Consider the following 25,541-nt stretch of genomic DNA (forward strand, 5'->3'; position numbering starts at 1 on the left):
CTGCCATCAGAGGAGGCAGATTTTTAATTTCTGCCTCAGGTATCAAAATGGCTTGGGGCATTCTCTAATTTGGAGGCAGGAAGTTTGGCTCTCTCAGCAAGCTGACTTTCACCAACTCCCATTTTAGAAATTTATCCATACAATAGTGACTTAGCTCACAGATGGGTGCATTTTTGGATTAAAAGTGCTTTATATTGCAATTCTGTGCATTTCTACTCACAAGTAAGCCTCATGTATTTCAATGCAGGTTAAAAGGTAAAAAGGTAAAGGGACCCCTGACCATTAGGTCCAGTCGTGGCTGACTGGGGTTGTGGCGCTCATCTTATTGGCCGAGGAAGCTGGCGTTGACATGCTTTTGAACTGCTAGGTTGGCAGGAGCAGGGACCGAGCAACGGGAGCTCACCCTGTTGTGGGGATTTGAACCGCCAACCTTCTAATAAGCAAGTCCTAGGCTCTGTGTTTTAACCCACAGCGCCAGTAAATAGATGTAGAGTTGCATTTTCATTAAATATGCCCAATAACTCAGGGTGGCCCACAAGTGTTCTCAAAACCAGGTTTAGAACAGACACTAGTAGGTCCAAAGTGTATCTAATGTTGATTCAGTAACCTGAGTCCTTTTAGATTGGCTTTGTCAGTTTATGCAGACCCTCCCTTGATAATTAAAAAAGTTTTGTTCCTGTGTCTCAGAGGATGATCAGCAGTAGCTAAACAAATACGTAGTCAGACAATTCCTCCTTATCAGCATTTCTCCAAAGTCAAATATCCTTCCAAAATTATCTCCATTGTGATTGAGGCATCCCAATATACTGATACAGACTTTGGCATTTGCTTTAGATCTCAAAACTGCATTGTTTAATCTTAAAAGCAAGACCTGTTTTTTAAAAAAAGTAAGACGTCTTCCAACATACACTCCCATGCCATTTTCCCATTTCTCTCCCCATCCACCATCAGTTAGGAAGCGTGGATTTTCTTGATTTCTCAGATGAACTTAAAATCAAGTGGATAGCAGACTTTTTATTATGTACTTCATTGCAGATTTTTAAACTTATGTGTAAGCTATTTTAATCTTAAACTGTATACCTACATTTTTATAATTATTGAAAAGGCTGCATATATGTGAGATGGGCCAATGCAAGATCTATTTTTATATGCATGAGCAAGACCGACTCCATCTTGTGTAGCCATCTCCATCTCAGTCATGCTTGCTAGCATCAAAAGCTTAAGGTGAAGCAGGACTACCTGGATGAATTTTACCCTTATGGTTTCTATATAATCATATATCCATATATAACCAGATATCTTTATGATGATTTCTATATATCCATGTATACGAAGGGTGTTTGAATCATGAAGGCTTCTGCAGAGCTAAATGCTTAGATTTTAGAAATCCAAAATGACCTCTGCCCCATTTCTCTCCCCCCCCCCCCGTTCTTCTAATGCACTCAATGGTTCGCCAACATAGTAGGAAGCAATAAATCTGATGTGCTGGTACTTTCCCCTGTCCAGGCAAGCCCCTCAGCGGCTAAAAACAGGAAAACGCTAACCACCATGTCCCTGTTTATAACAGATGGTGTGTAGGAGGGTTACCAACATTGTAATGGGCAAATAAGTTTCTTTTCTCCTTTCTTACTATAAATCAGGGGAAAGGTCAGGCTGATGTACCGTCTGAGGAAAGCAGAAGTTGGGGAGGATTCTTTACATGGTCAGGGGCAAGGTTTATGCATGCGCTCATTGGTTTGATTTTTGCTGCCATATGCGATTATATATGATTATGTCATGTTTTATGATGTATGTACTCAGGTATAAAGCCTTAGGGCGCTAGAGCTTCGGCGGCGCCCAGTCTTTGGAAATCACTCCACTGGGTCATTATTGCTCAGCAATAAAATACCACTTTCTTTTTCTCCATTGCTGCATCTGTCAATTCTTGGACACAATTTGAGTGGGCCACATGTACTTTAAAAATCCTTGCAACAAAGGCATGAGCCCAGATTGCTGTTGCATGTGTTTCATAATATGGTGTTGTGAGGAGGTTTGGTGCCCTGCGGGGAGAAACTGTCCACACAGCCCTAATTCTGTAGGATGTGGTTAAGTAGACATATACAGAGAATTTCTGGTGGTTACCTATTGTGGAAATATTATCTCATTTACTTGTATGTATAAAAGGATTTGGAAACCCATCTGAGGTTTTCCAGCTCTGAACAAGCTTTGCTGTTTGCTTGTCAAGCTGTTACCTTTCTTGCCTGTAGCTTGAAATAAAATCTGATTCTGCCTGTTTGAAAGAAGCACTTCCTGGACACTCTCATCATTGCTGGGACAAAGTGACTCAGCCATGTCTGAACCTCGGATGTGCTTTCACCCACATCATATGGTATGTTAACATTTACAGCAAGTAATAACTTTTTTTGGGGGGGTGACACACCATACCCCAGCATTGTAACAATTTCAATTAAATGTGATATTCCTCAGAGGCTCCTGAATCCAAAAGGCAAAATATAAATCTTTTAAGTAACTGACTAAAATACAGGGAAAATAGCCTAGCTTTAGCCCAGAAAACCTGGTAGTTTCTAACACCAAGTAGCCCAAACCAAAGACAGTTACTTAAAGGCAGTCTTTAGCAATTTCATTCAAACTAAGTAGACATAATGAACTATGAAAAGCTGTGGCCAGATCATCATTTTCCAGTGAAGTCCCTTCGTTTATCCCATGATTGGTAACAAGATGGTAGCTGGTTGAAAACAGGCATCAGAGAATAATAATTAATGCACATTTTTCATGACAGTTGGAAGTACTATTGTATCAATATTGGCATTGCTATTAATTTAGGCATGAAAGTTTGGGAATCGGGTGAACGTCAAGGTAGCCAGTTGCAGTCATCAGATTATTTGAGAAGGTAAAATGCCAGGTTGAATTATGTGAAACATTTCTTCAAACTGAATAAAGGGGATGTTCAACCTAACTGAGCATGGACAGGGTACATGAGCAAGTTGTAGCAATGACACTCCAGAGGTTTTAGATGAAACTGATTATATGGTTCCATTCCAATTTAGATTCCGGACTGATTTTGGTACGTATTGCTCTAGTGGATTATCTACACTGGGGGAAGGTTAGATAGGGGGAGCACGTGACCGTGTGTGTTGCTATATTCATAGGATGTCTATCTCCATTATCAGGAAAACATGGTGGCTTGGAAATGGGCTTGAGGATCTTGATCTAGAGTTGGGCCAAAGAGACAGGTTGCAGATTGTTAGTGGTACATTGCTCATTTCACTAACCAGCAGCTTCCCCAACAGAGCGGGTGCAGATAGCTTCCAATGAGTTGTTGGAAGAACCCAGGAGACTTCAACATTCACAGGGAGGCCAGCTTGAGATTTCATGGCCTCCATGATAACCATGGGGTTGTCCCAAATTGTCAGCCAAATGCAGAGTGAGGCATACCCTCAACTTGGTATTTGGTCCAAGTGGCATCACTGGTGAAGTCTGGGCTTACGGTAGCACATTTCCTTCAATCAGAAAATTCAGTGTGTAGCCTTGAGCTGCCCTCAAATCCATCTGTCATTGGAGTTGAAGGTGGCCATATTAGGCTTGTGCAATAGCTGCAGCCTTGCCTGGATAGGATAACTTAACTGCAATAGTCCAGACATCAATCACCTCCAGATTATATCACTGCAATGCACTCTATGTGCCCCAAGGTCTACTCGGAAGCTGCAGCTGTTGTAGAATGCTCCAGAAAGACTGTAGGCGATGCCCTAGTAACAGCATATAATACCTGTGCTGAAATTGCTGCTGCATTGGTTGCCAATATGCTACCAGGCCAAGTTTATTGTCTTGCTGTTGGCATATACTGTACTGGCCAGAATAAGTTGGGACCAGGTTACTTCCAGGAATGCCTTACTTTGTATACCATTGCCTTGTCATTTTGATCTTTGGGAGCATTGCAACTGAAGCAAGACCACCTCCATCTTCATCATAATTGAAGCAAGACAAATGCCAGCTTGTTGCAGGCTTACAACATAATCATGTATTCACACTGTGATCACGCTGAAATGCAAACTTAAAAGAGGAACAGAGAAAGTGCAAACCATAAGGGTGTGTGTGTGTAAATTAAAGGTTTAAGAGTGTGCAAGGGCATGACATTTAAAACAAGGGTATAAACAGGAAATACATAGCTAGTGGAAACTTCTTTGTGGTCAAGCTGGCAGTAAGACTATTTCGGGATGTCTCGAATGTGCAACCTATATGACTATAAAAACTGCTGTGTAAACAGATCAGGGTTCACCCTCTGATTAATTTCCTGATCACTGCTGTAACCTTTCCTGCTCAAGCAAGAAATAAAAGTTTTGCTTTTAGATAATTCTTGGGTGTCACTCATCACAGTTAATGAGTAAAGGACTCAGCTGGGCAACTGACCTCAGGTGCAGTTTTCCCACATCAGGATACACATTCTTAGTATAGACTTCTGAGGTTAGTCTTATGTCTGCCAATATCAAAATTGTTAGTCTTGCACTTTTGAATGTGATTCCAATGAAAAACAGACAGACACCACAGTATTGGTATGTAGGTGCCTGCTTAAAATTTACTTTTTCACCCAGGCTTTTCCCAGAGGGTCATCTTGCTATGTTCATATACCCATCTGATCTACTGATTCTGATCTACTGATGCATTGTATTTTATTTTATACTGTTCACTGCCATGAACTATACAGGATTCCTGCTCCCCCTCCTGCAAGCAGTGATGAACAAAAATAAAGAAAAAAAGAGTTTCCAGAAATATACTATGTGGAATGACAGGGCCTAGATTTGTTTTTAGTGACCCAGAATATAAAAAATGGGATCTTTGTAGAAAGCTTGCTATAAAGATCCAGCAATAATGATTACCCCTGACAAATACTGCAATCAGAGAAAATGTGTTGGGAATAAAACAACAAAGGATGGTTGGCGATCCGGTATCAGAACTGGCATTCAGGACTAAATGGCCTTTGGTTCAATTTAGCAAACATTCTCATGTTAAGAACTAATTCCCAGTATCTCCAAAGTTTTTAAAGATTTAAAATCTCAACAAATAGTCAACCAAGCAGTGTTTTCTGAGCATGTCAAAAGACTGGTGACACGAAGAAATGCATTGGTGCAAATCTTTTATTGACCATTTAGACATGTCCATTCATACATCTCTGGGACAAATGCAATGAACTTGCCACAAAGCATTAAAGCACAAGAAACCCAAAGTTCATTAAACATTTACAGTTTTTCATTTCTGTAATTTCTTCCTGCATCTAAACAAAACATCTCTGCAGCAATCAGACAAGTATTAAAAAAGGAAAATGGAGAACCCATCCTGTAAAAATGCAGATGTCTAAATTAACCGTACTTCCAGGAAAGAATAAAGAAAAAAGTAGTTCACTTGAAGAGAATGTGGCTCAAGTCTTTGGATTTAAAAAACAAAAACAACTCCTCCCAAAAAACACCTTTCCAGAGGACCTGGCCTTCTTGGGATTTCTGGGAGAAATCTTGTAAACAACCTGCAAACATGAAAAGCTAAGCCTAGAGGATATTGCTAGGTGGTGATTGGCAGTTTTTTTTTTTGGGGGGGGGGGACAGGTCATGACAAGTTGTATCTGGTGCAGGGCAACACCTTAAAGGTGCCAGCAGTCCCATTAAGCTGAATACAATACCTGGACTGGTGGCAAGGAAACAATATTTCCAGCACTACCCAGCCTGCATTTCTAGAAGGACTTCCTCAGCAAAGAAGTTTACCAACCAATGTAAGGACAGATCGTGCTGATCCCAAAGTGGCCAAATGAAGAAAGCCTACTAGGAAATGCATGATTACTTTTACAAAGGAAATTTGTGTTTACATGGCAGGGAAATGGAAAACAAGACAATGCTGTGTGTTGACAGTCCTCCATAAGGCTAGAAAACCTGTTAATTCTGAAAGCCCTAGACAAGTGCCAACATACTAGAGAACCCACCTACTTGGCATAGGACCACCTTTGCTTTGCTTTCTTAGCATGCTAACATTGCCTACACCACCTCTGCTCCATCCTTAAGCATTCTGCATTTCCTTGCCGATCTTGTAGCTGAGGATTTTGTTCCAGTCAATCTTGGTGCGGGTGACAGGCAGTTGGCGACGTAAGGCTTTGAACGTTGTATCTGACATTGTCTGATAATTTTCACTGATTGCTGTCTGTAAACAAGTTAGTGACCTAGAGGTTAGAGCTTGATGATACATAAACAAGTTCCCTTAAGACTGGTTATCTCTTGACATGTTTTAGCTACCCCTTGGTTCACTCAGCCAACATGGCCAAACAAGTGGTAGAAGTACAGTCGTACCTTGGAAGTAGAACAGAATCTGTTCCGGAAGTCTGTTCCACTTCCGAAATGTTCGACTTCCAATACGCAGCTTCTGATTGATACGAAGCTCCTGCAGCTAATTGGAAGCCGTGGAAGCTCCATTGGATGTTCGGCTTCCGAAAGAACGTTTGAAAACCGGAACGCTTACTTCCGGTTTTCAATCGTTGGGGAGCCGTAATGTTCAACTCCCAAGGCGTTCAGGAGCCGAGGTACGACTGTACAGTATAGCCTATCCATGTCACCTCAATGCAAGCTTCTGAGTGAATGCTTACCCATGAAATTAGTACACTGTACAGCAAAGAAAGAAACATTAGGACTCCTTTCTTTGGGGAAAGGCCACACTTCTTTAGTAGTGTATCTGCATACAGGTTTTAGGTTCAATCTCAAGCACTTTCAGGTAGGGCTGGGAAAGTATCCTGCCTGAAACCCTGCCAGTCAGTATAGACAGTGCAGAGTTAGATGAACCAATGATTTGACTCTGTACAAGGCAGCGTCCTTTGTTCCTTTAAAAAGAACCCCACATGAAATGTATATTTTCAGGACACACACTATTTCTTAGGATGGTAATTTTTGTAATTGTAAATTTTAAAACTGTTTTTCATGTTGTAGTTTAAAGTGTTGCAATCCACCTGGAACCTTAGGGTGAGCAGCATGGTTAACAATGACAACCAAGAGCCAGACTAGTGGTAACAGAAGATCCATGTGCTTAAATCCAGAATTGTTGCTATCATGTAGGGGGGGGGAAGGATGGGAGTGATTGGATTTCAAAAGCAAGAAATAGCCTCTTCCTACACAACGGATCTGCTGCCACACCCTACTTAACACGGTCTAAAGACTGTCAATACTATTGCCACATACTGATCTGGACAGGGCTTCAACACTCTACTGTGTACTTGGAGCCACTCTAATTCTGAATAACAAGTGTATTGTTTCCTCCAGTTCTGCTATGATACTTCCCCCTCTCCTTCTGCAGATGGAACGCTGACTGCACCAGTGCAGCAACCTTTGAACCTTTGAATGAGATCACTGAAATTCCTATAGCTCACACTGCTCATGACTGCAGACATGGGCACAAAGTCCACAGGAAGAAGTTTCGCTGCCCATTGTAACAGCTGAAAGCTGGCTCTCCAAATCTGTGTTTCTCTGCAAACCAGAGATAAGTAGCTTATAACTTTCTTGATCATGATATAAATACACTTACAACTGTATGATGCCCCTGGAAATTATAGATGTATCCAGTAGACATGTAAGGTAAGTGTCTGAATTTGTACCACTATATATAGAAGGTGCGGTATAGTGCGAGCACTAGGGGCAAGATTTAGAAGCCTGGCAGGCTAGAGGTTCCCAGTGCCTAACCTACAGGCTTATGTTCTGGAAATATAGACATTTGCAATTGTGCATTATTCTGAAATAACTTACCAACAGAGTCATGCCCTACTGTCTACTTCATTGGGGGTGGGGAGGGAGCCAGGTCAGAAACCAGGCCCCTAGTGTACAGTACCATGATGGGGAAAGTATCCATTTCCTGGAGTTATGAGTCAAATAATTAAGGATGGGAATGGGGAAAAGAATTGTTGCTCATGAGTTTCTGTTCTCAAGTCTACTCTTTATAGTTCTATTCTATCATTATATTCACTTTTAAATCCTGCCCCAGATCTTTCTTTATTAGGCAATTTGTATAATTATATAAGCCCTGTAATTATGCTTGCAGTGGAGGCTGGTCCATTAGGACAATTGAGGCACTGTCCCACCAACTAACATTTCCTCCTTAGCCACCCCCCCATCTTACAACCAGTCCAGAAGCTGTTGGCTTCTTACCCCTCAGTCTCAGTGTTGCCTTTGCAGAACTTAGCAAGGAGGTGGATGGGGAACAAAACTAAGATCAGTTGGCTCTCTGGCTCCACCTCCTGTTGGCTTCTTTGCCTTCTGTCCTACCAGACCCAATGGGCACCAGCCACATGTATGACTGTATAGAGAAGAAAAACTACATTCCTTGTCAGTTATGGTGCATCCAGTAACTAAATAAATACATAAATGGGGAGATAATGCACAGATTATCAGAGGGCATTGCATGAAGGGCCTTGAACATGGGAACCTTGCTGAAGTTTGGCAGGTCCAGGCAGTGCCTGGACGACAGACTGCATGGGAATCCAATGAAAGCCGCTATTGAATTCTATTACAGAACAAAGTTGGGATATGAATGCAATAAATGGATGCAGCTTAGGATATAAAATGTTCTTCCTGTAATCTAAAGGTGTTAATTTAAAATAAATATTGATAAAGAGCAATACTCTTACCTGGTACTCATTTTCTGCATGCTCAATGATTTTAATAAACTCCTTGGCTGTTTGGACATCATTCTATAAAGATGAACGGGCAACAATTAGCATATCAACACATGGTCAACATCTTAAAGTTCCATGGGGAACTCACATTCCCACCCAAGCTTTGGAGTGAACATGAGTTCCACAGCTCCCAATCCCTCAAGATATAGTCAATTATAGACATTATATTTTGATTTATTTTTAAACGGATTACTGGCTAGTGGAATTGGTTAGTGTACCTGTTAGTGTTTTGAAAACCACTACAGTGAATGTTTTAAAATTCCTTTGCTACATAGTTTAAAAAATCAGCAAGTTTTAGGCAGAGACTGCTGTCCTTTGTAGGAAAACACAACTTAAGAGATCAAACATGTGACCTGATCTCTCTCTCCACCTCCCCCAGCAATACACTGAAGATTAAAATTTTGGGAACAGGGAACGATGATATGTAATCTGGAACTAGATTCAGGTAGGTAGCTGTATTGGTCTGACAAAGTCAAAATAAATTAAAAAATTGTCCAGTAGCACCTTAGAGACTAACTAAGTTTGTTCTGGGTATAAGCTTTCGTGTGCATGTACTTCAGAAACACTGAAACAGAAGTCACCAGACCATTATATCAGATCACCCATCTCCTACGACCCTTCTGAGAAAAACCCCACCCCACCCTCCAACTATATATAATGGTATGGTGACTTCTGTTTCAGTGTATCTGAAGAAGGGTACATGCACACGAAAGCTTATACCCAGAACAAACTTGGTCTCTAAGGTGCTGCTGGACAATTTTTTTATTTTTTTTATGTATTATGGAAATTATTGTGCAAATTGGACAAGTATGCGTCAGCACTGTTCCAATAAAAACATGGTTTCTTTGCAATTCTGGGATTGTGATAAAATATATTGAGAGAAAGTATGCATGTGGTACAGCATGTAGATAAAGCTGTTGTTCCTGACATTAAGCCTGGAGAAAGAATACTTCCTGAAGCCTGGAGTGTTTCTTACAAATGCCCTGCTGCCCACAAACACTCATCAGCAACTGCTTGGATATTTGAGTTTGGCCTGAGTGATAGAAACAGTCCCACTCCCAAGGTCACACAATTCTCCCCAATATCCATGTGTTAGGCATGAATATCTGCGGGGGCTATGCATGTAAATTTCTAAGGGAACTGAAAATGTCATCCTAAGAAAGCATACACATGTAGGCTCCCCCCTGCAGATGCCAGGGATGAGACCAGAGAAAGCAGCATAGTCCTGCAGCCCCTTAATGGCAGAGCTCCCTCAGAGAAACACCCCCTCAAGCATAGAGTGGTTTTGGACATAGGAATTCATCTATAGAGCATGCCTTCCTGCATTGCTCCTTGTTGGGTTGAAATAAACGACAGACGAATGACAAGTGTCATATGGGAGGCATCTCTCGAGCATGTCTCGGGGAGTCCCTTTTATTGAATATTACAGCATTGCCACATATGTGCTTGTTGCTGATTGGTTAACACAAATACAATGCAAGGGTTGTATATAGGCATTAATCATCAATAGATTAAAGGTTGGGAAAGGAAACCCAGAATTGGACTGGCGTGAAAACCTCCTTATTAAACAATTACTAGTGATTGATATAGCAAGACTTAAAAGAACATAACTATCACATTCCGTAGATGTGGTCAGCCATGCATTAATAACAGGTCAGGGTACGATGTTCCATGAACTCAATGTGAACTAAACATTCTAGGATGGGTGAGGAAAGAATGTGCAGAAGGAAAACTTCCCATCAGCTCCTTCTAAATAAGCAGTTCATGGTACTCCTTTTCTACTTGAGAATGGTACTCACTTCAGTAAAAGCCTTCCCTCTCTTCCCCCGCAGGTTTGAAAGCAAAATTATATGTAGTACAACGGAAACTTGCTGCACTCACCGACACTGCTACAGAATCCTGTATGTCTTTGTGACTCACCAGCTGCACATTACCATCTTCATAGTAATGCACCTAGATTAAAAAAAAACACCTATAGTTTTAAGTAGTATTTAAGCCTCTAACACTGCCTGGGGGACTATGTTGTGCTAAGTACTGTACAGGCAGAAGGGAAAGCTCCACCTCCCAACCCCAAAGCTAAACATCTCAACAGCAGTTTAGCCTCTTCTCATAATACGCATCATTTCCCAAAAGTCTTTTAAAAAATGATCCAACTAATATCTTTCTTTTTGAACAGCCATTGTATCATGAAGAATCACAATGGCCAACTAGACAAAGACTTTGCCGCCGGTAAGCTTTTAAAAAGGCTCAGTTAGTCTCAATATCAATTGTATTGTAGATAAAGCAGAATACAGGGCTTTGTTGCCTTAAACACCAAAGTGGGGCTGCACCATGCCCCAGCACATTTCATGTTGGCTATGCAAATCAGTGAGAGCCTTTTTATGCAGTCAGGCATGTTAACTTGCAGCTTCGAAAGTTCTACTCTGGGAAGGTACCAACCAACAAAGCACTAATTTCATCATTCTAGACTAAACCGAAAGGTTTTCTTTAAGCCAAGACACGTAGAAACTGCTGAAGGAAGGCTCATTGCATTTGCTGGCATTGCTTCTGTATAACTGACCTGGATCTTGAGCACTGCAACCACCTGAGCTGTAGGTGGTGTGATGGTAAACTTCCATTCTGACCTCCAGCGCCCATTCCTACACAGAAACAGAGCAGACACTTGCAGTGACCAAATAGCTCCTTAGAGCAAAAGTGAACTGGACAAGTCCTCCCTCCACCATAGGTTTATTGAAGCAGGCTAATTATTTACTGGTCTCACGTGTTCAGGCAGATTTGCTTGGAATTTATATAGCTGACAAATCCTATGCAGATGAACACTACTGCACAGCTGAACTCTATCCACATTCTGAAAGCAGAGCTTCCAGTGAACTACTGTTTTTGTTAATTATAACGAAATAGGCAAAATTGAGTTATACAAAAGAGCACTAGGAGTGTGCTCTTAGTCCAAAACACAAATGATTTGCCTGTGGTAATTTATTCTGACAGTAGATTAAGGCAACAGTTAAGGCCTTTGGGCTTTGAAACAAGTAAGGCTACTGCCTCTCTTCTGATTCAGCTAAATTAGATATTAAATGCCTCCTTGTATTTCACATGCAGGTTGTTTTTTTAAAAAGAATTTTGAGACCATAGATGGGGCCTGATTATCAGGATCACAGGTGACAAAGAAAGCCTTTCATCATGTGCTTTGGTTTTGAGGAAAATCCTTCCTTTTAAGGTGAGACTTGCTCTGGGTGGAAATCCCCTATTAATACCAATGGGTGATTTCACACAAACACAAATGCCAGCTTCAAAGGATGGAAGGGTTAAATCCCCCCCTCTACACCTGCTACGATTAAGATTATCAGCCCCCACCTGATGTTATTTGCATTTTTAATGTCCACATAGTTTGGTCCAAAGAAGAGCAGGTCTGCCCCTGAGGAATTTAAACTTCCAGAGAAGGTGGTCTATTAAGTCACAGCAGATAGTTCCCCTTTTCAAGCCATGAAGGATAAGATGGACCAGTGTGGATTAATTTGTGCTGAATAAAGATTATGTATCAGAGACATGCTTACCAGAAGTTTTTGGGCTGAAACTGGTGACTCTCAATGCAAGCAATGACTGTTGGCTGCCCATCTATTGTCTTACTGTAAACCTATTTCCAGAAGAGAAGCTTACATAAGAGAACACAAAAACTTCAAACTCACCTGGCTTTAGATAGCAGCAGAGTGGGATACACTTTTCTGTAGGTTTATTCCAAGCATGGCCCACCACCACGAGCAGCAGACAAATTGCCACCCAACTGTCACCTCAATTTCAGTCAGATGACAATTGTGCAGCAAGAGTTATGCAATTGGTCCTGTCCATGTGCTGGCAGACTTGTAAATAGTGCATCAATACCATGTAATAAACCCATGGAAAAACAGCTCCCATGCAACAGCTATAACATCCAAAGGGAACCCAGTTTCTTGGTAAAACCAGTTCTAAAGAGCACCAGGCTGAAACACAACAGCCTGCTTTCCTGACTAATGATGTGTTACTTGGGTGTCAATTTGTTATCCTATACTCCCTTTTTGCCTGCATACCCAAATGGATTTCTCTTCCATTTTGTTTAAATGCCAGACATACACTGTATGCCATTTAAGCACAACACCATTTTACACTTGTCCTTCTGTTAAGGGGGAAAGGGACGGAATATTTTGGTTCCATTTTGTGGCCAGAATAGGGAAGATGCTGGAGTTGGTTGAAGCCTATAAAATACATTTCAAGGTTATTTAATTCAGCTTTCATATTTCTAGGCCATGTGTAAGTAGCACACACACTTTTTTAACCTCCCATTGCAACACAGAAAAAAACAAAGTGCTAATAATGTTAGCTAACGACATCTATGTCACTGGTAGAGTCAACTTTTCCTGTTCTTTACATTAGTCAGCATAAGAACAATGAGTCCCCAGAGAAGAACATTGGATACTTAACAGTACAGAAGCCATGTGGATAGTGATCTTTCACATAGGCCCTTAGTGCACCATCACAGGCATCCCTCCAGGTCTTCAGCGCTGCATCTGTGTCCTCTGGCTGGGGATCACTTGCTTCTTTCCTTAAATGATCAAATTTAAAGGAAAGCTTGTTCCTTGGGTCTAGAAATCGACCATTACCAAGATCACCATGTTCCGTAATTAAAACCTTAAAAAACAACAACAACAAAAAACTATTATAGTTAGAACACTGGCAAGCCATTGTGAGTGCACCTTCTTACAGGCTTCCTTGGCTCTTGTTTCAGGTACAGTGGCATCTCGGTTTACGAACTTAATCCATCTGGAAATCCATTCTTAAACCGAAATCGTTTTTAAACTGAGGCACACTTTCCCTAATGAGGCCTCCCGCCACCGGTGCCCTTCCACTGTTTGGATTCCATTCTTAGACCAAGGTAAAGTTCGCAAACTGGGACACTATTTCCGGTTTTGCAGAGTTCGTAAACAGGGCTGTTCTTAAACCGAGGTACCACTGTAAATTAAAAAAACAAAACAGATCCTTCTCTGTTTGCAAGAGGGACCCTTGAGAAATATTAAGTAACCCAATTCTGAAGGGGCCAAGTTAAGAAAAGGCAGAAGCACAAAACTGGATCATATCGGTGGCTGATGTATAACTCTGCACCACCACTAGCTTCCTGGGAAGGTGGAAAACCCCTATGAGGCAAGCATCTTCCTCAAGGAAGAGACTACTCAACAGCTTTGCTGAACAGGAAGCCTTATATCTCTTTTCAAACTCAACATTAATTAGTATATTCTTCATAAAACTTGGTAAGCCCTCCCCCTCCCATCATTGTCACCCCACCTCAATGCCCTTGATGAAGCATTTTCTCCCTTTGCTTCAGCTGCCCTCTTCTTGCTTCACTACCTTGCTGGTATCAAGTCCACCTTCAAACCTGAAGTGGTTTCGAGGCTGTGCTGGAGACCTACAGTTTGTTCAAGATGATACTGCCTTAAAGGCATTAAAGCCAGCCACGCTTAGTTGCTGCTTGACGATTCAGTCCTCTGGGCGAGTAAAGAGATGGCAAGAGGTATGGTGGGGGGGAGGGAACATATGGTTGAAGCACATTTAAGGAAAGCTTGTGCACATGAAGGATCACCTGCTTGCTTTCCCCAACATGTAGCCAGAAGTCACACTTCCCTTAGCTGGGGTGTAGTCTTGCCTTCACCCTATTCCGCACATCCTGAGGCTATAGAGCTTCCTGTTCCTGCAGGGGGAGTTGGAGGAGGTTTTGGGCAGCAAGCAGTGAAGCCAGCCATAATCTTTCCAGCTTCTCACCAGATTCAATACTTTAAAGCAGTACTGCGCCACATATTAAAAACTACACTTTTTTATAGTGCATTAAAATACAGGCATGCTCAAAATTCTCTCCTTCACCACACACGTGATGTCCAGTGCCAATATATGCAACCTGAATGACACCCCAAGATCTCCAACCTTTAATCATTCCCACAAGAACAAACATTTTGGAAGCATAAAGGGGGGTGGGGGAGACAGGCACAGAAGAGGTCTTAATATCTAGTTACCCATGAAGTTCAATATCCAAACACCATGGAGAATCGAAAGGAGAATAATTTACCTGATCATCATATCCTTCTATCTTCACAGGAGTGAACTGATCCATGTTGTACTGGGCAAATGCACTGTAAGAGACAGAAAACAAGTAAGAAAATATTAGATCCTGACTCTGCAGAAAGAAACACACATAGCCCTGCTGTGTTCAAACATATTTGCAAATTATGGCCCTCTGTTAATATTTCACCACTGCAGAAAGCATACAATTTCTATAGTTGGCAGGTTTATAGTGAACAAACTCACATCAGTATTGAAGACAATTATATACAACAATCCCTCCATCCTTCCTATTCCAAGCTTTACTGAAGTGGTTTATGAACAAATTGCATAGCTTGGGCTAACACAGATCCTAACATAAAATAAGGAGTACTTACTGGGCTGCCCCTTCCCTAAGAAGATTGTCATTGTTAAGCAGCAACCGGACATCTAAAAAAGAAGAAGAAAACATTCATACAGATGAGCAACAATTGCACTGCTTCAATATAATGTTTACTAGCACACCGATAAATGTTTGAACAACAAATTGTTTGGATTGGATACCAAAAAAATTGTTCACAAAAGATAGTTCTCATTTTTTAGGAATGTGAGAGCTTCTAACAGAAAAATGAAGAGTGTGTTGCATTTAGAATATCGTCTGATATAGTGAGTACTTCGGAAAGGTATTTCCTTTTGAGGCAGTATTTTTCTTAGTATAGTATATGTCAAAGGATTAGGTTTCAAAGAGTTAAAGAACTATTCAGACTGGAGTGGAGGGAAATCAATTATACACCCATTTTTAGATGGAACCTAAGCAAGCAGCTGACTGGCTGGGTGGGAATCAGAACCCCACCCCCTTTATTTCTTAAACAAAAACCAGGCTGGAATTCTCTACTACAATGATACTGGATACCAAAAAGGAGCACACTGGAGGACAGATAAGTTTTGTGCGCGAAATTTTGCATTTCTATGAATGGCTCCAGAGAAGACCCATAATCTTGAAAGTTACTAAGGAGGCAGTTGACAAAAATACAAGTGCTACTTGGACAGTTCAAGTGCTGCTCCTGAACACCTTTTCTTTATGAACTATCGGAGGTAACTTTATGCTGTGAACTGCCCTGAGATCTATGGGTGAAGTGAGTATAATAATTTAGTAAATAATAAGTAACAACTGAAGTTCCCACTTTACATGTATATTGGCACCACAAAAGCATTCATGTTCACCCAGCAGGAAGCAGCATATGTAGTTTTATCTTCCTTCCCAGCTACTTGAATCAGGCAGCAGCATAGCAGCTATTTGTTTGCATAGCCCCAATTGCCCTGTCACACAAAAAATAAGATGTTGGGGACAGACCTACGTATATAAAATGCAAGACCACCAAAAGCCAAGACACTCACAAGCAATCCGCAATTTTTGGTACAGAAGACATTTTAAAGGCGAGTTTATTTATTAAAAGCACCAAATTCCCTATTTCTGAATGACAGTAACCCCAACAGCAAGAACTTTGGTCTTAAATATCGCCTCATAGGCATTCAATGATTATTTTGTTAACTGATAAAATGGAGAACTTATATGAATCATTTTGTTTTTTTAACTTACCGTTAAACACTTCATTGAATTCCCCAGGAGGTGCATGAGTGATGAATTTTGCAGCTATACGCACCTGCAAATAAATCAGATGGGCTTCAGTCTGTGCTCTTAAACAGATATTTAGCAGTGGCTGCAGTTGAAGCCACACAACATGCATGGTTGCAACAGGTGCAGCCACAGCAGAGTCATATTGCAATCCAGTTAACAGTGCAAACTGGTGCCCTTGAAAGTCCCTGGTTATCCCATTTGAGAAAGCCCGAACTAATTAATTATGTTCCTCTTTTGGGGGTGGGCAACAGCAAACTGCAATATGCATAAAATGGGTCACTGAAAGATTGTACCACAGGGTACAATCTAAGTTAGAGCTTCTGTACCTTTCCCAGTCATGTACACAAGGTTCAGATTTTCATTTTATGCAGGATTATGATGTTGAAACTTCCTCATCAACACAACTGCTACTGGTATAGATACCCTAAAGAAGAGATTGTCCCTTCTGGTAATAAAACAAATTTCTTATGATCTACTATCTGTTGTGATGTCCTCTCTTCCATATAAATGCACACAATGTATAAATTTAACATCCCCAAAATTTGTGATCGAGATCCTAAGGACCACATTTTATATCAACAGGCCTAGTTTTCACATCAAATGAACATCCAAGTAAATTGAGTCAAATGGCACTCAAAGTGAAAAAAATATTTTCAAGTAATAGTTCTTTTACTATTGATCATAAGATGACAGACTTTGGCAGAAGTAATAATAATACTCTCCTGTTGACTTCAGGAATATCTGAAGTTCTGTCAGATTGCCTCAAAGGTTTTTTTTTTTTTTTAATGGGATTCAGACATCTATGTGCTTACTGCATATCTCCCACAGTCACCAGTTGCCTGTGATGCAATTCATTTGCTGAGGATGCCTGGTTAGGAAAGCAAATGCTCCAGGTCAGCATTAAATCAGAACAGTTATGAGGTGACTGAGGGACTTCAAATTCCTCCTAAAGTACAAAGGATAGCAATCTAAAGAGATATTAGGGATATCTAGACTAGAAATGAGTACAAGGGATTGAGATTGATCTAGGATGAGTTTCATGTTTTCTAGGCTATAAAAAGATAGTTGAATAAAAACTTCATTGAAAGTAATACACATACATAAAGCAACAAAACTTTCTCTGAGGGAAGCAAACATGGGATTACAGCCATAGATATTAAAGCCCACTTCATATACAGGCGGTGACCATTTTAGGCAGGTCCAACTGATATGCAATTGCTGATGAGCGGGTCCTTTTGGACCCAGAAGAGGGTGGAACGGGGTGTGGCGTGCTTATACATGCTCCACCGACGTGCATGGAGGCTGGGAACAGAACCCCTGCATGAAATGATTACTGTAGGCTTCCTCAAATACGCCCCCCCGGATGTTTTTGGCCTACAATTCCCATGATCCCTAGGTAACAGGACCTGTGGTCAGGGATGATAGGAATTTTAGTCTCAAAACATCTGGAGGGCCAAGTTTGAGGAAGCCTGGGTTACTGCCTGTATTCAATTGTCCTACACAGGTGAATAAGCTGATCTATGCGAGTTTCCCAAGTGGCATTTGCTCAGCAAAAAGACACTCCCACCATCACACAAAGCTACTATCTATATGCTTTTTCCAAATTTTAACGCATGTCAGAGGAGAAAAAAACATGACGTGGATCCAAGGCAGATTTCATTGTAAACATTAGCATGCCTAGTTAGATGATAAAAACAAGCTTTGTTGTTGTTGGCACCCGTCTGTCTCGAGAGAGAATGGTGTGTGCTTCTGGGGGTGAAGTCAAACCACTGTGTTACCAGCAGTGAAGTGACCTCCTGAGGGTGCAAGCCAGGGCAATGTATATGGAGGTCCTGGGCTGCCTAGATGACAAGACACACACCCCTCGCTGATGTGATCCAAAGGAAAGGAAAGCAATACATTTGGCACCAGCTTAGCTTAATTTAGGGACTCCATTCTGGATTTAGCATTTTCTTCTCCCAAAGATATCCCTCAAGGCAGCAGAGGTTTAGGATCAGAGTACAGTGGAACCTCAGTTTTCGAACATCTTGGAAGCCGAACGATTCGGAACCCGAATGCTGAAAACCCAGAAGTGAATGCTTCCATTTTTGAACGAGCCTCGGAATTCAAACGGCTTCTGAGGCCTGTTTCTCCATTTTCTCAATGGAATTTGCTGACCACCCATTGCGTCTCAGTTGTTGAACATTTCGGAAGTCGAATGGTCTTCCGGAACGGATTACATTTGACAACCGATGTACCACTGTATTTCTTCTCCTATGGCTACCTTCCCAGGTAGGCAAGCCCCATCTGCCCCTCATTTCCCTCTACAACATGTGCAGAAACTACCTTCTTGACCACTGGACCCACCATTTGCTCATTTCACCAGAACCTGTCTTTGCATGTAGGGGAAGTCCATGTAGGGTTTGAGACTCATCAGCCACCCTCACCTGGTTTGGCCGGCCATTTGAAGCTGTTTCTTGGAGTGTGGCCGCTGTCTCATGCTGACAGCTTCTAGGTGAGAGCTGAGTGCAGGGCTGGGACCAAAGGTGGAAAGACTACCCCCAGAAGGAGCACAACGTGTCCCCCCACTAGAGGTACTTCCCCTCTCCCAACCCCCCATGTAAGCATCATTGGACCTGAAACAGATGCACAGCTGTACTGTCATGATTCTAAGAGCACTACACAAGTTGGCCTAATACATACTGCAGCACCATATTATCCAAAAGAAACCTGCTCCTATCCTCCTTCCCCCCCCCAACTCCACCCACATAGATGTAGCCCTGAGAGGCACATAGCTGGGAACAAAGCCTCCTCTGCCTTTTGGTGTATGTAACAGAACTGGAACACAGTGTCTATCATATCATAATGCCAAGGAAGAAAAGGGACTGCTATATTTTGATTCTGAAACATGAATCTGTATAAATGAAGAACAAGGAATGGAGTATATCCTCCCACCACTACCAAGCTGCCACTGCTGTCAATTGGGGGGGGGCATTAATAATTCCCTGGTGAAAATTACTGAAAAGCAACGTCTAGAAATAATTTCCCCCAAGACTTTCCCGAGCATTGCCCTAGATGGCTGAAAGTCTCCCTTCAAACTATAGCATGTGCTTTTATTAGAAAGTGCATCTGTAAGCAGTAAGCATGACGCTCTGGTTGCATTAAAGCACTCCTACAAATACTGTGCTCAAAGAACATATTACTTTGTCTAACAAGCACCAGGATTCATTTCAATGGAGAGTATCGGATCCATTTCCCCTCATTTGACCATCTTCACCTACAATTATCTCTCAGGGGTACCCAAAAAATAACAAGCAGACAAAGTGAGAAACTGAAAGCAGGGTGGGAGGAGGAGGAATACAACCCTTTTGCAGTCTTTTATAATCCAACTAATAGCAACTTATTAAAACACAAATCATTTGTGGACACAGTCCTATCAAATTCATCACGGGTACTAAAACTTTTCTGATTGTTTTCAGATTTCAGATCCAAACTCAACTAATCAAAAAGTGTGTGTTCATCAATGTGCTGAAATCTATTTTCATTTCCATTCTCTCTGACAAGATACCTATATCAAGCAATGAATGTGTCCAAGCAGCAAGGGAAAAACAAACATATACATTAAATCACACAGCCTTATATTATTTCTTTAGAAAAATAAAGGCATAGCAGCTATGGCTAATCTAAAAAATAATGCATTTGCCTTTGTTAAACTGAGCAAAGTTCTAGTTATTTGGTATGGTAAGCACTATTTTCAAGCTTATCAACAACCTGCAATTTTGACTTCTGTTTTCTTAGCGTATTAATGCAGACAGGTCCCCATCTGCTTCAATTTCACATGAAAACAAAGCTGGAATAAATTGATTTCCCTTCTCTGGAGCAGAAAATGCACCAAAATAAAGGTTACTCTATTTGGGTTGTCATGGGTACATGCAGACTCTACATATTCAGACAGACTGCAATCGAATATTGTGACTACAGTAATTCTACCCTTTGCTGAATTAGCAATTCATTGCCGTGTCCTACAGCAATCTTACTAAATTTAAAGCTGAAATTCCCAATACATAACCTGCAGGTTTTAAACCATGCAATGTATCCAAATCAACACTTCCTTGTAATTTCTTACTATACAGATTCTAGGTTTCATGGTGCCCTCAGCCCAATTTTTTGCATCTCTTTACTATGCGAATAAGAGACATGGGTGGCGCTGTGGTCTAAACCACAGAGCCTAGTGCTTGCCGATCAGAAGGTCGGCGGAATCACTGCGACAGGGTGAGCTCCCGTTGCTCAGTCCCTGCTCTGGCTAACCTAGCAATTCAAAAGCACGTCAAAGTGCAAGTAGATAAATAGGTACCGCTCCAGCAGGAAGGTAAACAGCGTTTCTGTGCGCTGCTCTGGTTCGCGAGAAGTGCCTTAGTCATGTTGGCCACATGACCCGGAAGCTGTACGCCGGCTCCCTTGGCCAGTAAAGCGAGATTAGTGCCGCAACCCCAGAGTCGTCCACAACTGGACCTATAAGGGTCGCTTTACCTTACTATCCGAATACCGTAATTTTGCATAAAGAACTCTTTGCTGTGCACTTTGTGAACTGTTTTCACTCAGATTTAAATTAAGTAGTATAAACTGAAAGGAATAGCATTTGGACAGTGGAGAAATTAGCAGAACTCTATAAGTCATTAAATGCCAAGACTGGGCCTACAGTATAAAAACAAGGTCTCATTTGCCATAGTAGCCAAAGTAAGCAAAAATGCAACTTCTGCAGATTAGCAGCAATCACTGAATGGAGTGGATGTCTGTTTCCCTATCTTTCTGACTAGCTTTAAGATGCTTGCCCATGACCAGAGAAGAGCTACAAAAATGATGTGCATACTTACATGATTTGCTTATGTGCAACTGGAAATAAGGGACAAGAAACTGCCTAGTTACCATATTCGATCTCAGACAAGTATTCACACACCTTGTTTCTCATATCCTGCTGTCAAGATGTCATAATCATGGATATTCCACCCCCCTCAAATTGAACACTATAGGATAAAGCTCCAGGAGCAAAAGAGTCCATCAAATCTATCTGTAAAGTGATCAGCACTTTGCATTTCCACTTCCTTGCAAGTGGCTTAGTTAGAAGAAAACTGATTAGAAACAGAAAGGTAGGTATATGCCCTGTATTAGCTGCAGTAATATGTATGCGCTCTCACACACATACACCCATGTCATTCTTTCCCTGGCATGGTTCTCTCAGCTATGTTGCAGATCAAACAAACATTTGCTTCCAAGTCACTAGCTAAACATTTTGGTGGAAAGCAAATAAGATTACCTTTATTAGAATACTAGAAGGTTTGATGGTTGTATTTCCTCAGAAAGTGTCTAGGAGCCACAGGTAAGGCGAAAAAACTAACGTAACTACACTGAACTGTATGACACTGTTCCTGTCACTCAACTGCTTCCACCTCCTGCCTCAAGCACAGGCCAATTATTTCCTTACATTTTTATAATTCATGTATAAGCACACCTACTATTATTTGATCAAACAAATTCCATAGCCTGGATGTAGCACTCCTTTGTATTCCTTCCCATGCAAGAGGTGCTCTGATGGCATAGCAGAAATGCAAAAGAAAAAATTCCCTGGGTCAAAAGCATATTCCATTAAAGATCAAGAGACATGTTTGTAGACTGGACAGGCAATAGGATAGCTGAAAGTGATTGAGAAATATAGCTTCCTATATGGCACACACATTTCTTCTGCCCCAATGCCGACCCTGGCGAATTGCTTTGAAACGTGTAAAACCTGTTTCTCCAGGATCAACGATGAAATTTATACATAGGGGATAACAATCCTTTCAAACTGCTCCTCAGCTCTCCACAAAAATCGCTCACCTGTGCCCTTGAGAGAACAAAATGAGTACTGTGGGTTCAATACTACATTTCTTAGCAAGGAATGTTATTTTGTTAGGCTAACAATGTTGGGATTTCTCCTACACTGGGGAATTCCTTCAAGGGGCACTACAACAGCAGAAGCGCAAAATAATGTTCATAAGGGTTGTCACTTCACAGGAACAGCACAATCCCCGCCACAGGTTGTCGTGACGATAAAAGTCAAGATTAAGATGTAGTAAATAAATACCGGACCGGTAAAACAAATAAACCGGTAACTAAATATCAGGCGATCAGAGCGGCATCGTAGATGAGCGTATGCATTTTCCCATAAAGCAAAGGAAGATGTCAATAAAACGGGAAATCGGGGACAGCCTGTCATACAATTTAGTCCCCCACAAGTCGAAAGAGGCACTGGAGAATGTTCTTGCAGTCGAACTTATTAAAAGAGACACGGCAGGTGGGGGGGAAAAGCAGAGAAAACGAGTCTCTCGAAATCGAGGAAGTAAAAGGAACCTTCAGCTCACGAGGCTTCACACTTTCAGGAGCCTTAGAAACACCAGCAAGAAGAACCGAGGAGGAGGATACTGCTTCGCTATGTGCACAAAATAATCGTTTTGTGCCCGAAGAACACAGAAACAGCCCTCTGCTCTTCCCCGGACAACTTATTACCTTCTCTTCATCCGACACCCGATCCTCAAAGTCCGCCATTTTGGGTTCTCTAAACCCAGCCCCACCTGTCAGCCCCGCGCAAAGCGCGCTGGGAATGGGGGCGTGGCTGGAGGCGAGGCACCACCCAGCCCACATGTCAATGGTGAGCGATGCGCTTCTTTGCTTTTCAGGGGATCTTATTGAAGCGGACAGGCGCCATCTTAGGTACGGGCAAGCCTGCCCTTTTAAGGCAAAGCAATGCAACTAGGCGGTCGCTACTCGCTGTGCACAGCTGGGTGACGTTTACGCTCGCCATGATGGATAAGGGCAGAGCTACTCTAACGTGGAAGGAGTCGTCCGGCCACGCCCATTTAATGCCCCAAGGCGCAACCCTGCCCAGCGCTCAGATTATATCGGAGGCGGACACAGCGCACCGCAATACTTTCAGCAGCCCAGTTCTGTTAGCCGGACAGCATGTGAATTTCGCAAGGCGTGCTAAAAATTGTCTCTCTGTCTGCCTCGCAAAAACACCCATCATCCTGCAAAGAAAGGAATGTGGGAGAATGCCATTCGCCCAAATTCCTAATGGTTAAAAACAGGGAATGTCAGGCTACTTTCTTGTATCTGCGTGCTGTGCATCTCACATGTACAGCATGCATTCAATGGAGCGCTCTTAGTTATTAAAAATGTATATCCCGTTTGTTAAAAAAAACACCCCTTAAAGACCACTTTACAATTCCAAGCGGAAAAGCAATAATAAAATAAAAAAAACAATTCCCGCGAGGGTGGGAATCACAAATCGGAGCCGCGTCCCTTTTAACGAAAAAAACTGCACGGGATGGCAGCCCTAAAAAGGGGGGAAAGAACAACAGCGCCCTTTTTAAAGTAGGACGGCGGTGGGGGTGTATCTCCGAGGGGTTCCCTCTAAGGCGGCTAACAGACACGTGCGCGGGAGACAAGAGACGGAGCAGCGGGCGCGCTCCCGCTTCTCTCAGAGTCAGGCGGCGGCGGCGCGCCCGGCTGGTCCCTCCCTCCCTCCGTTCCTTCAGCCAGCCAGGCCTGAGCGAGCGAAGGGCGGGAGTCATGGCGGAGAGTGGTCCTCCTTCTGTGGATGGGGATGCGGCGCCTTCCTCCTCCTCCTCCTCCTCCCAGCTGCCCAGCCACTGCCCTCGGCGGTGGGAGAGGCTGAGACTGGCGGGAGGACCCTGGGCGCGGACGCTGGCCCTGCTGGCGGCGCTCGGGCTCCTTTATTTCTTGCGAGGCCCGCTCCGGCTGCGGGATAACTTGGCGGCAGGTGAGGGGCTGCTCGGGGGGAGCGGGAGGGGAGAGCAGCTCTGTGGGCGCTGAGGGGACTCCGCCGCCGGGGAGGGGCGCGGGCTGGCCCGCCTCCTTTCCCTCCGCTGCTATGGACGTGAGGGGTGGGGGGCTTTGGGGCGGCCGGTTAGGGGGCTGTTTGGCTACTCGCTGCCCCTCACCTCTTCAGCCCTAATCTCAGGTGCTTTGTGGAAAGAACTCTGCACGTGCTCCGTGAAACTGGCTTTACGCCATTTTTTTCTGGGCTGAGCCCTGCTGGTGAAAACAGGCTTCTCTAGAGCTATGACTTTGCCTCACACTAAAATCTGGGGTGTGCTTACCTTGGGGTTGGTTGCATACAAATACAGGGTGTTATCAGAAAGGATTGGTTCTTGCAGGGCTCCTGGGCTCTGTTCTCCTTTGTGTTTTGGTGTGTATTTAAGTGCTTCTGTCCTTTAGGGGCCTCGTTATTTTTTGTCAGGTTATTTGTAAGCCAAGTTGGTTTTAAATCTTTTTCTTTGTGTCTGTTTATTTTAAAGATTGCAAGGCAGTCTGTAGTCCGTGATGTCTTCCCTTTGTCAGCTTTTTTTTTTTAAAAAAGCTTTCTATCATCTGTTGCTGTCTGCAAGCCCTGAATGATGACAGCATCTATACTACCAGCTGTCAGATCCTCTGTGTCATCAAAACAGAAAGAAACTAGACCTGTTGTTTGAATGCTGCAATTTGCACACAGTCACTATTCTTTTATTAGAGCAGTGAGCTCCATACTCCCCTTTTGTTGCTTTTTAAATTGCAGGCCTTACATAGATGCTAAGTCTCATAATATTTTGTTGGTCTAAAGTTAATGGTTGGGGAGTTAAAAACACACTCTTAAGTCTGCAGGCCAGCATACAGCATGACTTACAGCTCAAACCTGTCCCATGTTTATTTAAAAGTAAGTGCCATTATATTCAATGGGACTTATGTCATATGGTTACATCCTTAGTATCAGGTATTTTAATAAAACATTCCAAAGCATGATGATACATGCATAGGTAAAGTGAAAGGTAAAGGGACCCTGGACCGTTAAGTCCAGTCGCAGATGACTCTGGGGTTGCGTGCTCATCTCGCTTTACTGGCCAAGGGAGCCGGCGTTTGTCTGCAGACAGCTTCCGGGTCATGTGGCCAGCATGAATAAGCCACTTCTGGCGAAACCAGAACAGCGCACGGAAACGCCGTTTACCGTCCTGCCGGAGCAGTACCTATTTAACTACTTGCACTTTGACATGCTTTCAAACTGCTAGATGGGCAGGAGCTGGGACTGAACAACGGGAGCTCACCCCGTTGCGGGGATTCGAACCGCCGACCTTCTGATCA

The 25,541-nt window shown here is 42.6% G+C and overlaps 2 protein-coding genes and 1 long non-coding RNA gene across 4 annotated transcripts in view; 1 reads left to right on the forward strand and 2 right to left on the reverse strand.

The window, feature by feature from the left end:
• Positions 1–2,605: 2,605 nt before the first annotated feature.
• On the reverse strand, positions 2,606–4,085 carry LOC310709305. Its single transcript, XR_014527453.1, has 2 exons — positions 3,893–4,085; positions 2,606–2,725 (listed from the first exon to the last, which is right to left on the reverse strand). It is a non-coding gene; the product is annotated as an uncharacterized lncRNA (long non-coding RNA).
• A 1,029-nt stretch (positions 4,086–5,114) lies between these two features.
• CAPZA1 (capping actin protein of muscle Z-line subunit alpha 1) lies at positions 5,115–23,053 on the reverse strand. The gene is made up of 10 exons (XM_083509060.1): positions 22,914–23,053; positions 16,353–16,416; positions 15,151–15,202; positions 14,781–14,844; positions 13,148–13,354; positions 12,247–12,326; positions 11,253–11,331; positions 10,574–10,645; positions 8,645–8,707; positions 5,115–6,180 (listed from the first exon to the last, which is right to left on the reverse strand). The coding sequence occupies exons 1-10, from the start codon at positions 23,046–23,048 to the stop codon at positions 6,040–6,042; spliced, it is 957 nt and encodes a 318-aa protein (XP_083365186.1). The 5' UTR covers positions 23,049–23,053; the 3' UTR covers positions 5,115–6,039.
• An 837-nt stretch (positions 23,054–23,890) lies between these two features.
• Positions 23,891–25,541, forward strand: part of ST7L (suppression of tumorigenicity 7 like) — a 40,957-nt gene continuing 39,306 nt past the window's right edge. For both annotated transcript variants that reach the window (XR_014527479.1, XM_083508934.1), the window contains exon 1: positions 23,891–24,186. Coding sequence is in view for 1 of the 2 variants with exons in the window: in XM_083508934.1 (XP_083365060.1) it covers positions 23,976–24,186 (211 nt within the window). In the remaining variant the exon portion in view is untranslated. The remainder of the gene's footprint in view (positions 24,187–25,541) is intronic.

The sequence above is a fragment of the Podarcis liolepis genome (assembly GCF_965112155.1).
Source record: "Podarcis liolepis genome assembly, chromosome: 6".
In the NCBI taxonomy this organism is placed as follows: domain Eukaryota; kingdom Metazoa; phylum Chordata; class Lepidosauria; order Squamata; family Lacertidae; genus Podarcis; species Podarcis liolepis.